General features: G+C 46.2%; 1 protein-coding gene across 1 annotated transcript in view; it reads right to left on the reverse strand.

Moving 5' to 3' along the window:
* Window positions 1–15830, reverse strand: part of CDC45 (cell division cycle 45) — a 155162-nt gene that overhangs the window by 62321 nt on the left and 77011 nt on the right. Inside the window, exons 12-13 of the mRNA XM_082243089.1 lie at window positions 15098–15196; window positions 256–417 (exon numbers count right to left, since the gene is read on the reverse strand). Of these exons, the coding sequence (XP_082099215.1) occupies window positions 256–417; window positions 15098–15196 (261 nt within the window). The remainder of the gene's footprint in view (window positions 1–255; window positions 418–15097; window positions 15197–15830) is intronic.

The following is a 15830-nucleotide window of genomic DNA, read 5'->3' on the forward strand; positions in this document are numbered from 1 at the left end:
AATTCCTGCACTATTTTTAGGGATTTAATGTATCACTTGCATTGACATCTGTGCATGAAATCATACAGATGTTGGCAAGCCGCACATAGATCTGCTCTGAACGCGATTTAGTAGCGCGATTTCAAAGCTTAATTTGGTGTGAACGGGGACTTAAAGAAGAAAAATAATAGCCACTGTTAACTGCACACAAAAAATAAAATATCAACATTCACCACCACTAGAAAAGCAACAAGCAGGTAAAATATTTTCAAGTACCTGGACAAGCTATCCAAAGCCTTTATAAAGTTATCAGTCCCACCCTCATCTTTCTCTGTGTTTTCCAAAAGTGAAATTACAGCAAATACAACATCACTGGCCAGGAATTTATTCTTAAACCCAAACTGCACGCTGAAGGTCTGCACTCTGATGTCTTTCATTCTGTCAGAAGAAGAAACAAAGAACACATTTACAGCACTCCTAAACAACACATCTACTAAAGTAAGCATAAAAAATGTAGCATGCAGAAGATACTGGCTACAAAGTGCATTCTGGGTAAAAAGTTGGAAGATGGACTATCAGTGGTGCCTGCTTCTGCCCACAGTCAAAAGCAGAAGAAAGCAGAAGTAGAAGAGCAGTCCATCCTTCCATGCTGGTACATGGAAAAGTACAAAGAATGTAAGGGAGAACTCCATCTAACCAGAAAGCTTCTGTAACTGTTCTCAAACAACTCAAAACTCTGCAATATTTTTCTGCATCAAATATTAAATAATGGAGCAAAATCATTAGTGGTGGTGCCAATTGGGTTTTCATTTTTTTGACTGACTTTGCATTTAAAAATACTTTAACACTCTCAAACATCAGCGCTCCATTCTGGTAGGAATAGAGGCTCAAGGATATGTAGAAATAAAAAATGGGACACTTTACAAAATAAAAAAAAAAATGCAACTGTGGTTGGAGGGGGGAGGTTGGGTAGGGGAAACTATCCCTGCCGGGAGAAGACAGAGCTTATTGCTAGCGGCTAACAGCTGCCTGCAAAAATCACATGTAAAATCTGGTAGGCTGGTTGTACCCAAGTTGATCGATTGACTTGGTTACATTGAGCTTGCCCATACATGGTTAGAATCTCAGCTGCCACCTGCTAAACAGGCCGAGATTCAAACTGTCAATGACCGGCTAAAGAAGGAAGAATTGAGACTAGAATTGAGTAAGTCATAGAAGGCACAAGGATGAGGATAAGGGACCTGTGTGACAGATCAGGAGGGGAGAGGAAGACACTGTCAAATGGTAGTTGGGCAATGAAGAAAAAGCAAAGCCAATATACTTGTACTGCATGCAACTATCCTGTCTTTACCAGGATGTCCTCCCTCTCAGCAGTATTGAAAACCACTAAAATTGCTTAACCACTGTGGAGTGATAGCAATTCCCAGGAGTGCTTTCATAAGAAAGGGATGTTTAACGTTGCACTGGGATTTTTTTGGTTATTTGGATACAACAAAACCAATTAGTACATGTACAGTACATTAAAAGCTATCTTTACCTTTATAAAAAAATAAATAAAAAGATACGGTATATTATATATATATATATATATATATATATATATATATATATATATATATATATATATATATATACACATATATATATATATATATATACACATACATATACATACATACATACACACAGTATCTCACAAAGGTGTACACCCCTAACATTTTTGTAAATATTTTATTATATCTTTTCATGTGACAACAATGAAGAAATGACACTTTGCTACAATGTAAAGTAGTGAGTGTACAGCTTGTATAACAGTGTAAATTTGCTACCCCCTCAAAATAACACACAGCCATTAATGTCTAAACCACTGGCAACAAAAGAGTACACCCCTAAAGGAAAATGTCCAAAATGGGCCCAATTAGCCATCCCCCCAGTGTCATGTGACTCTTTAGTGTTACAAGGGTCTCCGGTGTGAATAGTGAGCAGGTGTGTTAAATTTGGTGATATCGCTCTCACTCCCCCATACTAGTCACTGAAAGTTCAACGTGGCACCTCATGGCAAAGAACTCTGAGGAGCTGAAGAAAAAAAAAAAAAAAAAAACTAATATTTTGAGTTTTGTTTTTGCGTCTTTGGTCTTTTCTGTTTCTTGCATTATTGAGGCCATTTTTTGAGACGTCCTCTTATGTTCAGGCTAATTTTTATTAGTAGTTAAACATTCTGGTTCCTTACTTTTTAGTGATGGTTCCTGTTTTTGAGTGAGGTAAAGAATGGAAACGGAAGTTGCGTATTTTCCTATGTGCGGGGTTCCTGTGTATGCAACCGGAAGCCTCTCTCCTCGAGGTTACATAATGTCCGAGCGTGACGGTGCAGGCTGTACTCCAATTACAGAGGACGCCTTCTGAGGGGAAATGAATCAGGTGGAGCAGCCGCGTCGTCAGCATGGTCCGTACTGCAGGCGGCAATGCACACTTGCTTAAGCTTAACGCTGTCTTTTTTGCCTTCCAAATGTAAGTGCAATTTTTTATTTTATAAAATGTGGTTTAAGAGGTAACACACTATCAGCCTCTCCATTCATTCACATGAGAGTTCTGGATAGTATCCCAATCCTTAGAATGCCGGACTCAAAAGGGATTTCATCTTCTATTGGGACCTGTCAAACCCTTGAGTACATGTTAACTACAGGTTACCTATTACCGTATTACCTGAAACCGGAACTATAAGCATTTCCGCCCGTGGCGCCCGGGTACCTCTTCAAGGCTTCCGCCCAAACAGTGTGTCATCTCTTCGGGAGAAAAAGCACATCCGCCCAACTCCGCACACATCAACACAGTATGCAATAGGCGTGGCTAGTTCTTTTATCATTAGAGGAAAACCCAAGTCAGGGGATAGCCATAAACATACAACAACTTTCATATACATAGATACACTTTACGGTAGCTATGCATTGGCCAATGCCTATCATTGTACAGATGTAATTATAATCCATATACAATATATAAGATATATGACACTATACTTATCATAAAATACATATACATACCCCCAAAATTATGAAAGCATATTGATACTAAAACTAATATTGACATTAAATACAGAAAATATATATTTTTATCTTCCAACTACGGAAGCAATATCAGAAATTCCAAAAAATCCTAATAATTTAATATACACCTATCAAAAAATTATTTTTATAAAAAATATTCTAAAATCAGTATGTATGTATGTATGTATATATATATATATATATATATATATCTCTCAACAATAAAATTGATAAAAAGATATTATATTTCTACATAAACTCCAGACATCATATAAAAATATGCCAGTATTCTATAGCTTAATCAATAATTACTAATGAAACAATTGATATCTAAATCAATGTTCAGACCTTTGGGATATAAAGACTCTGTTAAATATATCCAATGTGTCTCTTGTTTAGGGTCCGTGAACTCTCCATTCGAACGTCTCCACACCGGATCGACCCCCTCTATACCCCAAAACTTCAACTGTGAAGGGTCACTATTATGAAACTAGCAAAAGTGCAGGGATACATTGTGGTCCTTGAAGCCCTTGCAAATATTCGCAATGTGCTCCGATACTCTGATAGCTATTGTACACTTGGTCCTCCCAATGTTGGGTAAACCACAAGGGCACTGAAGGCCATACACCACATGTGTGGTATTACACGATATCAAATCTTTGATCTCAAAAGTTAGGCCATTGGCCGTAGATGTAAACATTGTAAAGTTTCTCAGATGTGTATAGACTTGTTTGCATGTTTTACATTTTCTACAGGCAAAAAAAAGTGGTGGTCTTGTCCCAGAACATCCTGGGCTTGACAGGAGGATCTAGGATTTTTTTTGACCACCTGATCACCAAAAGTGGGTCCTCTTATCTTATATAGATGAATGAGGGAGTGTACGGTAGTATTCTGCCCAAGATTTTATCCATGCATAGCACTGGCCAATGTTTTTTGAACACTTCCTCTACCTCTTTGTACTGAGCATTATATTGAGTGATGAAACTCCACTCATGTTCTTGTCTGAGTTATTTAGTCACCTCTCTCACACATTCATCCTGAGAAAGAGTCCCAATTTCGGCAATCGTCCTGTCTAATTTCTTAATGTCATAGCCTTTTTCGACAAATCTGTTTTATTACCTGTGCTTGAATGTTAAAATCCACATCAGTAGTTCAATTTCTCTTCACTCTGAGGAGTTGCCCCCTTGGGATGTTTGCCAACCATTGACGATGGCCGCTTTGGATGGGGAGATACCCATTGCGATCCGTAGGCTTGAAGTACACCTTTGTCTCCAGCCTACGGTCAGCAAGAGATATCTCCACATCCAAATAATGTATATTGGTACGACTCCAATTGAAATCCAACTTGATATTGTTGGGATTGTTGTTTAACCTCTCAAAAAACTTAATCAAAGAGCTTTCCTCACCAGCCCAGATGAAGAATAGGTCATCTATGGATCTACGATAGCAGGAAGTGAAAGGGTATACCCCCCTGGGACTGCCCATAGGCGTAGCCAGAACTTTTTTTCTGCCTAGTGTCCTACTCCTGTAGGGGGCAGTATAACCCTACTGATATTAATCAAGAAGTCTGCGTCTGTCAATGAGCTTAAGAGAAAAGGATTTTACGGTAAGTCAAAAATCCAGTTTTTCCAGCATTGCCTTAACCCTCTTGGGCATGGAGTTCACCAGAGCTTCTTCAACTCCATGATGACATCACGGAGCTGGTGGATGTTAGAGACCTTGCGCTCCTCCACCTTCCGTTTGAGGATGCCCCACAGATGCTCAATACGGTTTAGGTCTGGAGACATGCTTGGCCAGTCCATCACCCTTACCCTCACCCTCAGCTTCTTGGTCATCTTGGAGGTGTGTTTGGGGTAGTTATTTTGGAATACTGCCCTGTGGCCCAGTCTCCAAAGGGAGGGGATCATGCTCTGCTTCAGTATGTTACAGTACATGTTGGCATTCCTGGCTCCCTAGTGCCGGCAGCACTCATGCAGCCCCAGACCATGACCCTCCCACCACCATGCTTGACTGGAGGAAAGACACACTTGTCCTTGTACTCCTCACCTGGTTGCCGCCACACACGCTTGACACCATCTGAACCAAATAAGTTTATCTTGGTCTCAGGCCACAGCATGTCCTTAGTCTGCTTGTCTTCAGCAAACTGTTTGCGGCTTTCTTGTGCACCATCTTTAGAAGAGGCTTCCTTCTGGGATGACAGCCAAGCAGACCATATTGATGCAGTGTGCGGTGTATGGTCTGAGCACTGACAGGCTGAATCCCCCACCTCCCCCCCCACCCCTTTAAACCTCTGCAGCAATTATATGTCTATTTCCCAAAGACAACCTCTAGATATGACACTGAGCATGTGCACTCAACTCCTTTGGTCGAACATGGCGAAACTTGTTCTGAGTGGAACCTGTCCTGTTAAACCGCTGTATGGTCTTGGCCACCGTGTTGCAGCTCAGTTTTAGGGTCTTGGCAATCTTCTTATAGCCTATGCCATCTTTATGTTGAGCAACAATTCTTTTTTTCATATCCTCAGAGTTCTTTGCCATGAGGTGCCATGTTGAACTTCCAGTTACCAGTAAGAGAGTGAGAGCAATAATCCCAAATGTAACACCTGCTCCCCATTCACACATGAGAAAGTCGCATGACAACGGGGAGGGAAAATGGCTAACTGGGCTCAATTTGGACATTTTCCTTCAGGTGTGTACTCACTTTTGTTGCCAGGGGTTTAGACATTAATGGCTGTGTGTTGAGTTATTTTGAGGGGACAGCAAATTTACACTGTTATACAAGCTGTACACTCACTACTTTACACTATTTTACATTGTAGCAAAGTGTAATTTCTTCAGTGTTGTCACATGAAAAGATATAAAAATATTTACAAAAATGTGAGGGGTGTACTCACTTTTGTGAGATACTGTATATATACACACAGCTCAAAAAAATTAAAGGAACACTGTTTTCAATCAGAGTATAGCATCAAGTCAATTAAACTCCTGGGGTATTGATTGGGTCAGTTAAATATCAGAGGGAGTTGTAAAATCAGTTACAGCTGCTTTGTTAATTAAATTATTAGGATCACAAGATGGGCAACAATGACAACCCCCAAAAAATGAATGGTTTTATAGGCGACACAACCCCCAAAAAAACGGAATTTTTGTAAAATCTTACCTGTAAAATTCCTTTCTCTGAGTCCTCCGACAGTCGCCGCCTCTTCATATTCGTCACATATGGGGTATTAGACTTTGCTCCGAAGGAGTAGCTAGGCAACAGAATATGTTAACATTAAAGCTTTTAACATATCCCACCCTCAAGGGGTGGTCCCCTCAGTCAATACCCTCCTACTTCCTGCAACCATATCTCAGTTTCAGTAGAATAGCAGTAGAGTATACAACCAAACCCCAAAAGAGGGGCGGGGGCGGCGACTGTCGGAGGACTCAGAGAAAGGAATTTTACAGGTAAGATTTTACAAAAATTCCGTTTTCTCTTACGTCCTCCGACAGTCGCCGCCTCTTCATATTCGTCACATATGGGGACGTCCCAAAGCAGTGCAAACATGAGGGGTGGGAAACGCATCCGCGCCGAAAGGCAGCGCAGTCTCCGCATCAAAGAAAGGAACCTTACCAAAGGAAGGAAACCAGCTGGGCTACAGGAAAAATAATTGCTCAACAGGAGCAACAACCCAGGAAAAGACAAATAACCAGGGGATAAAAAACTTATCCCAACAGCCAGAGGTCCCCAACAAGGGACCCTAGGGAATTGCCGCACTAAGAACCTTGCGGCCAAAGGAAGCATCCGCCGATGCCTGAACATCTACTTTGTAGAATTTTGTGAAAGTGTGCACGGTTCGACCAGGTCGCCGCCTTACACACCTGGGCTACAGAAGCCCCATGACGACAGGCCCAAGACGTACTCAGAGATCTAGTAGAGTGCGCCTTCACAGGCACAGGGGGAACCTTCCCCTGCAAAGCATAGGCCTGTTCAATGGTCTGCCTGATCCATTTGGCGATGGTAGAGGCCGACGCCGCCATGCCCTTCCGAGGACCCTCTGGAAGAACAAACAAGGAGTCCGTCTTTCGAAAAGACTCAGTCGATTTAAGGTAAACCCTTATCGCCCGAACAACATCCAAAGAGTGTAGTCTCACCTCCTTTGGATGTTTAGGCTTCGCGCACAGCGAAGGCAAGACAATATCTTCATTAAGATGGAATTCCGAAACTCGCTTCGGAAGAAAAGGAGGATTAGGTCGCAAGACCACATTATCCAAATGAACAACCAGATACGGGGACTTGCAGGACAAAGCCGCCAGCTCCGACACTCTGCGAGCCGAAGTGATCGCAACCAAAAAGGCGACCTTTTTGGACAACATAGACAACGAGATCTCCCTGATCTGTTCAAAAGGAGCACGTTGCAACACAGATAGAACGAGATTCAAGTCCCAAGGGGGCAGAGGATCCCTCCTAGGGGGAACCAGATGCCGCACTCCCTGAACAAAAGCGCCAACCAAGGAGTTGGAAGCCACGGGACGTTGAAACAGAACGGCCAGCGCAGACACCTGACCCTTTATCGTAGCCAGCGCTAAACGCTGATCGACACCTGTTTGAAGGAAGGACAGCACTCGGGAAACCGAGTACGTGCGGGGTGAAAACCCCCTGGACTCACACCAGGCAAAATAGGCCTTCCAAGTACGGTAATAAACCTTCCCCGAGGAAGACTTCCTCGCGTTGATCAAGGTATGAACGACCTCTGGGGAGAGACCCTTTTCCTTCAGGACCTCGGTCTCAACAGCCAGGCCGTCAAAGCCAGCGACTGTAAAGCAGGATGGTATATCGGCCCTTGAGACAGGAGATCGTCTCGAAGAGGCAGACGCCACGGGGTGTTGACCGCCAGATTCATGAGGTCTGCGTACCAGGACCGGCGAGGCCAGTCCGGTGCCACAAGAATCACCGTGCTGCGTTCCGAGTGTAACCTGCGAAGGAACCTGGACAGCAACTGAATCGGTGGAAACGCGTACATCAGCTTGTACTGATGCCACGGGGCCACTAACGCGTCCGACGCGTCTGCCCGAGGGTCGCGCGTCCTTGCCACGAACCTTCTCACCTTGTTGTTGAGACGAGACGCGAACAGGTCCACATCTGGAAGACCCCACTTCGCGCACAACATCTGGAAGACAGCCGGGTGGAGAGACCATTCCCCCTGATCCACGGTCTGGCGACTCAGATAGTCCGCCTGCCAGTTCTCCACCCCCGGAATGTGCACCGCCGTTATCGCCGGGACATGAGTCTCGGCCAAGACAGAATGTCGGCCACTTCTCGAGCCGCTCGGGCACTCCTGGTGACCCCTTGGTGGTTCATGTAGGCCACCGCCGTGGCATTGTCCGTCTGCACCCGAACCGGGCAGCCCTGCAGCCGGTCCGTCCAGCGATGAAGACAGATTTATCGCACGCAATTCCAGAATGTTGATCGGAAGGGAGGACTCCCCCTCCGACCAAGTTCCCTGGGCGGACAGAACGCCCAGAACACCACCCCAGCCCGACAGGCTGGCATCCGTGGTGATTACCGTCCACGAGATAGGACGAAACGACTTGCCCCCGGACACCATCGGGGACTGGAGCCACCACAGAAGGTCTCTTCTGGTGCGATGACTCAACAAAATTTGAAGATCCAGAGATTGAGGTCGCCCGTCCCACATGGACAGGATCTCCGCTTGGAGACCCCGCGTGTGAAACTGGGCGAAGGGAATCGCCTCGAAGGCCGAGACCATCAATCCCAGACATCTCATGCATGTCTGCAGAGACGAGTGCGGAACGTCCCTGAGGGACCCGACTTCCTCCTGAAGAGTTCTGAGTTTGTCTTCCGGCAGGAAGACCTTCGCCTGCACCGAGTCCAGGATCATTCCCAGGTAGGGAAGACGAACCGACGGACTCAGTGTCGACTTTGGAAAATTTATCGTCCAACCAAACTCCTGCAGAGTTTGCATCGTGACAGACAGGTCCTTCTCCAGACCCTGGCTGGTCGCAGACCGAACCAGAATGTCGTCTGGATACCCCAGGACAGAAATGCCCTGGGCTCTCAATAATGCCAGAACCGGTGCAAGCACCTTGGTGAAAACCCGCGGAGCCGAGGAGAGACCAAAAGGCAACGCCACGAACTGGTAGTGATCCTCCGCAATGGCGAATCGAAGGTACCTCTGGTGACCCTCAAAAATGGGGATGTGAAGATACGCATCCTTCAAATCGATGGAGGCCATGAATTCCCCCGGAACCAGGGCAGCCACCACCGACCGCAGGGATTCCATGCGGAACTTGCGAACCCGCACAGAGCGGTTCAGAGCCTTCAAGTCCAGAATTGGACGAACCTTGCCCTCCTTCCTGGGCACGGTGAACAGATTGGAATAAAACCCCCGAAATCTGTCCCGATGAGGCACCGGAACCACCACTCCCTGAGCCCTCAGGTCCCGCACCGCCAGGTGCAGGTCCCGTAAACGCTCTGGAGACAGTTGAAGATTTGAGGGAAAAAATCTGCTCTCCGGCCGAGAGAGAAACTCGATCTTGTAACCAGATTGAACGATCTCCTGAACCCATCTGTCCCGCACGCGGGCCAACCAGGGTTGAAGAAAACCGAGCAAGCGTCCCCCCACCCCAAAACTGGGTGAGGGCGCCCCTTCAGGCCGCACTGTTATGGGCTGCGGATCCGGATTGACCGGACTTCTGTTTCCCAGACCAGGGCTTCTTCTGAGAGCCTTGACCTTTGAACGGTTTGCCCTTGTAGTGCGACCGAAAGGCACGAAAGGACCCCTGAGAGGGCCGAAAATTAGCATGCTTCTTCCCAGAAGCCCCCTTAGCCTTGGGGAAATGGGGCAAGAGAGTGCTCTTACCTCCGGTGATCCCCTTAATCAACACATCCAAGGACTCCCCAAAAAGGCGAGACCCATCATAAGGCAGATTGGCTAAGGTCTTACGTGAAGATTGGTCCACCGACCAACATTTTAACCAAACCAGGCGGCGAGACAACACCGCCACGCTGTGCACACGTGCAGCCAACGGAACTAAGTCCAAGTCCGCATCACACAGATACATGACACCCTGGTGGATTTGATCCACCATATCCAGGGTCGCCGGCGAGGCCGAATCGGCCACTAGGATGCGCCTAAGCATCTGCGTCCAACTTGCGACAGCCTGGACCGCCATGAGAGAGGCAAACAGAGCCTTAAGCATAGAACCCGTAACAGAGTAAGTATGACGGGCAAGAGACTCCAATCTCCTATCCGTGGCATCACGGAACACTGGGGAATCCTCTGCAGGAATCGCAGTGGATTTGTTCAAAACCGCAATTGCGTGATCCACCGGGGGTGGCACACACCACCGTTCATCAGTGGAAGGCGAGAAAGGATAACGCAGCTTGAACCTACTTGGCACAGCAAAAGGTTTGCGTAGATTGCGCCATTGTTCCTTAACAGCGCGCTGAAAATCATCATTGCAGGGAAAAACCTGCGGCGTCCTGCGTTTTCTCTGCGTCCCATAAGCCGCCAAGGCCGCGGGGGGGACACACTTCATCCTGCAAACGCAGCGTTTGTTTTATGGAAGCAATCAATTCATCCATGATTGCAAGCTCTTCAGGCGAGCCAGGGGGAGAATTATCAACCCCTTCAACTTCAGCCTCCACCTCGGACCCCACTAGATCCAGGGAGGAGCGGGACCCCGATAAGGAGACCCCCGCCATAACAGCCCCATCACCTTCACCCTCAGAATCAGAGGAAAGAGAAACTCTGGGTCTCTTAGTAGATTGAGCAGCCACCAGCATCTGCACCTGAGCAGCAAGGCCAGCCACAATAGTGGCTAAATCCCCCCCTGGGGGGGAAACAGCGGTCCCCTGGCTTTCCACCAAGGTGGTAGGAAATTTGCCCTCCTGAGAATCCATTGCCCCAATATCAAATGCCGGATAATAAAGGGTTAACTTCCCCTTTAACAAGCGCGGCGAGCGCAGCCCACCGCACCACACACAAGCACAATGAGACCCCCACAGGGACAATAAAACTGACACAGGCAATGGATAAGAAGGATATAACCTGAGGAGACCCTCGCCGCTGCTGCTGCCTCGATCGGTGTACCCGGGAGAAGAGGAAGTGATGTGGCCAGGGCGCTCTATTAAAGCCTATGGGAGGCTACAAGAAAATGGCCGCCATGCATGTAGAACATGCGGCCGGAGCGAGTGTAGGCAAAATGGCGCCGTTTGGCGCCGAAACCGCCGCTCCACAGTACAGTAATGCACACATGTTATCCATATATAAAAAAACATGGTAGATCGCCGCAGCGATCGCTGTATAGTGCCCAAACATGTCACAAAACATGCCCCACCGCACACAGCTTCTCACACTGACAAGGCTGACACACAGTGTCACACAGCTCCCCCCCCCCTTGCAGCCCACAGCATGCAGCCGAGTGATAGGGAGACAAACAGTGAGAACAGAGGCAGGTTACACAGTCCCAGACTGACACCCCCCCCCAGACAGACAGGTCCCCACATAGATACACTTACCTCACAATGGCGTGGGGGACCCGCACAGGCGAACAAGCCGCTGCACATGAGGCAGGGAGAGTCGCATACAAGACGCACAGAATGGGGGTTAAGAAACCGCACAGCGTCCAGTGAGGTAGCCACCTCACCAATCATCCCTGCACCGAACAGGGATGGGTCGTTCACTGTGCCAGGAGCGTTACCTGGCTGAACGCTCGATGGCAGGCTGGGAAGCCACTGACCCACGACCTGCGACCAGGGGGATCAGCCCGAGACCCAGCCCGCATGATCCTCTTCATCAGAAGAACTAATGCTGACAAAAAGAACAGCTAAGTAAAGGTAGAGAGAAAACTCAAACAAAAAATCAAAAAAGAAGAAAGAGTCTGGGGTGAGGGTGGGATATGTTAAAAGCTTTAATGTTAACATATTCTGTTGCCTAGCTACTCCTTCGGAGCAAAGTCTAATACCCCATATGTGACGAATATGAAGAGGCGGCGACTGTCGGAGGACGTAAGAGAAAGGAATGGTTTTACAGGTGGAGACCACTGACATTTGTATTTCCTACTACTCTTTTCTGACTGTTATTCACTAGTTTTGCATTTGGCTAGGGTCAGTACCACTACTGGTAGCATGAGGTGATACCTGGACCTTATAGAGGTTGCGCATTCCAACTCCTCCAGGATGGCAAATCAATACGTGCCATTGCCAGAAGGTTTACAGTGTCTCCCAGCACAGTCTCAAGAGCATGAAGGAGATTCCAGGAGGCCGCTAGATACTCTAGGAGAGCTGGACAGGGCCATAACCCATCGGCAGGACCGGTACCTGCTCCTTTGTGAAAGGAGCAACAGGATGAGAACTGCCAGAGCCCTACAAAATGACCTCCAGCAGGCCACTGGTGTGAATGTCTCTGACCAAACAATCAGAAACAAGACTTCATGGAGGGTGGCCTGAGGGCCCGACGTCCTCTAGTGGGCCCTGTGCTTACTCCCCACCACGGTGGAGCTCGACTGGCATTTGCCATTGAACACCAGAGTTGACAGGTCTACCACTGGCACCCTGTGCCTTTCACAGATGAAGGTTCACCCTGAGTACATGCGACAGATGTGAAAGGGTCTGCAGAAGCCATGGAGAATGTTATAATGCCCTTTAACAGTGTTCAGGACAACCAGTTTGGTAGTGGGTCAGTGATGGTCTGGGCAAGCATATCTATAGAGGGACGCACAGACACCTACAGGCTAGACAATGGCACCCTGACTGCCATTAGGTATCAAGGTAAAATCCTTGGACCCACTGTCAGACCCTACGCTGGTGCAGTTATCCTGGGTTCCTCCTGGTGCACGACAATGCCAGACCACATGTGGCGAGAGTATGCAGCCAGTTCCCGGAGGATGAAGAAATTTATACCATTGAACAGCCCCCATGCTCGCCTGACCTAAATATAATAGAACACCTTTGGGACATTATGTGTCGGTCCATCTGACGCTGCCAGATTGCACGTCAGTCTGTTCAGAAGCTCATTGATGCCCTGGTCCAGATCTGGGAGGAAATACCCCAGGACACGCATGCATACAAGCATGTGGGGGGCCATACAAACTACTAGGTACCATTTTGAGTTGCTGCAATCAAATTTCAGCAAAATGGACTAGCCTGCTGCATCACAATTTCACTTTGATTTTCAGGGTGTCTTTGAATTCAGTCCTCTCAAGGTTGATCATTTTCATTTCCATCAAACAATGTGGCATCCTTTCGTTCTTAACACATTTCCCAGTCCATCAGTATAGATATCCAGCATGATATCTTTCCCCATTGAGATCTAATGTTTTTTAGAAGTGATATACATACATACATACATACATACAGTGGGTACGGAAAGTATTCAGACCCCCCTTAAATTTTTCACTCTTTGTTATATTGCAGCCGTTTGCTAAAATCATTTAAGTTCATTCTTCTTCCTCATGAATGTACACATAGCACCCCATACTGACAGAAAAACACAGAATTGTTGACATTGTTGCAGATTTATTAAAAAAGAAAAACTGAAATATCACATGGTCCTAAGTATTCAGACCCTTTGCTCAGTATTTAGTAGAAGCCCCCTTTTGATCTAATACAGCCAGGAGTCTTTTTGGGAAAGATGCAACAAGTCTTTCACACCTGGATTTGGGGATCCTCTGCCATTCCTCCTTGCAGATCCTCTCCAGTTCTGTCAGGTTGGATGGTAAACGTTGGTGGACAGCCATTTTTAGGTCTCTCCAGAGATGCTCAATTGGGTTTAAGTCAGGGCTCTGGCTGGGCCATTCAAGAACAGTCACGGAGTTGTTGTGAAGCCACTCCTTCGTTATTTTAGCTGTGTGCTTAGGGTCATTGTCTTGTTGGAAGGTAAACCTTCGGCCCAGTCTGAGGTCCAGAGCACTCTGGAGAAGGTTTTTGTCCAGGATATCCCTGTACTTGGCTGCATTCATCTTTCCCTCGATTGCAACCAGTCGTCCTGTCCCTGCAGCTGAAAAACACCCCCACAGCATGATGCTGCCACCACCATGCTTCACTGTTGGGACTGTATTGGACAGGTGAAGAGCAGTGCCTGGTTTTCTCCACACATACCGCTTAGAATTAAGGCCAAAAAGTTATATTTTGGTCTCATCAGACCAGAGAATCTTATTCCTCACCATCTTGGAGTCCTTCAGGTGTTTTTTAGCAAACTCCATGCAGGCTTTCATGTGTCTTACACTGAGGAGAGGCTTCCGTCGGGCCACTCTGCCATAAAGCCCCGACTGGTGGAGGGCTGCAGTGATGGTTGACTTTCTACAACTTTCTCCCATCTCCTGACTGCATCTCTGGAGCTCAGCCACAGTGATCTTTGGGTTCTTCTTTACCTCTCTCACCAAGGCTCTTCTCCCCCGATAGCTCAGTTTGGCCGGACGGCCAGCTCTAGGAAGGGTTCTGGTCATCCCAAACGTCTTCCATTTGAGGATTATGGAGGCCACTGTGCTCTTAGGAACCTTAAGTGCAGCAGAAATCTTTTTGTAACCTTGGCCAGATCTGTGCCTTGCCACAATTCTGTCTCTGAGCTCTTCAGGCAGTTCCTTTGACCTCATGATTCTCATTTGCTCTGACATGCATTGTGATCTGGAAGGTCTTATATAGACAGGTGTGTGGCTTTCCTAATCAAGTCCAATCAGTATAATCGAACACAGCTGGACTCAAATGAAGGTGTAGAACCATCTCAAGGATGATCAGAAGAAATGGAAAGCACCTGAGTTAAATATATGAGTGTCACAGCAAAGGGTCTGAATACTTAGGACCATGTGATATTTCAGTTTTTCTTTTTTAATAAATCTGCAACAATGTCAACAATTCTGTGTTTTTCTGTCAGTATGGGGTGCTATGTGTATATTCATGAGGAAGAAGAATGAACTTAAATGATTTTAGCAAATGGCTGCAATATAACAGAGTGAAAAATTTAAGGGGGTCTGAATACTTTCCGTACCCACTGTACATACATACATACCCAACATCAGGGAGCAAGAGGAGAAAGAAAGCAAAATATTTACTGTGTATGTAAAAAAGTTTACCCAAATTTGTTAGCAGATTCTTCTATCATTTCCCGAAGATTTTCCTTAAGGGATATGTCCATGGAGTTAAATTTCTGTTTCACCTGCTTTAAAGGCAGTCTAGGATAAGAACCAAGCAAATTAAAAACCAGGTATACAAGTAATGAAATAAAATCACGTACAATTACATGTGTCTCCCCCAATGCTCAGTTATGCAGGCCATACATGGGTCAAATGCAGAACAAACTTTCTTTCAAAAATCAGAAATTTCTTGCGCTTCGTTATCTGATTAAGCAACCATTGATTTCGAAATTCGACCAATCAAGCCTTCAATTTCACCTGTTGCTACAGAAAAGAATTTGTGGCCAAGAATCGCCTTTTCTTGCCAGGTATTTTCTTTTCTTATGCTCTTGCGCATTTTTTCTCACACCATTCCCCCCCATCATTGATTAGAAAATTTTTGGTTTTTCAAAAAATTTCCAACATGCCCGATCACTCAATTCAATGGTTACACAAAGAATCAGCCACTGCTGCAGCCCACTAATGGTGCAAAATTCGAACTGAAATTCTTAAATAAGATTTTCAAAAGAAAAGTCTTGCGAAACGTATCCCATGTATGGCCGGCCTTCGTTAAAAAAAATATTTGTGATTTGCTAATCATTGTTACATCTTAATTCTTTTGCTGTGAGAAATTCCTTTCTAAGATTAAGGAATATATTCTAGATTTTCTTTTTTTTTTTTTTTTTTTACAGTT

This window comes from Pelophylax lessonae (assembly GCF_965119305.1).
Source record: "Pelophylax lessonae genome assembly, chromosome: 1".
NCBI classification, from domain to species: Eukaryota; Metazoa; Chordata; class Amphibia; order Anura; family Ranidae; genus Pelophylax; species Pelophylax lessonae.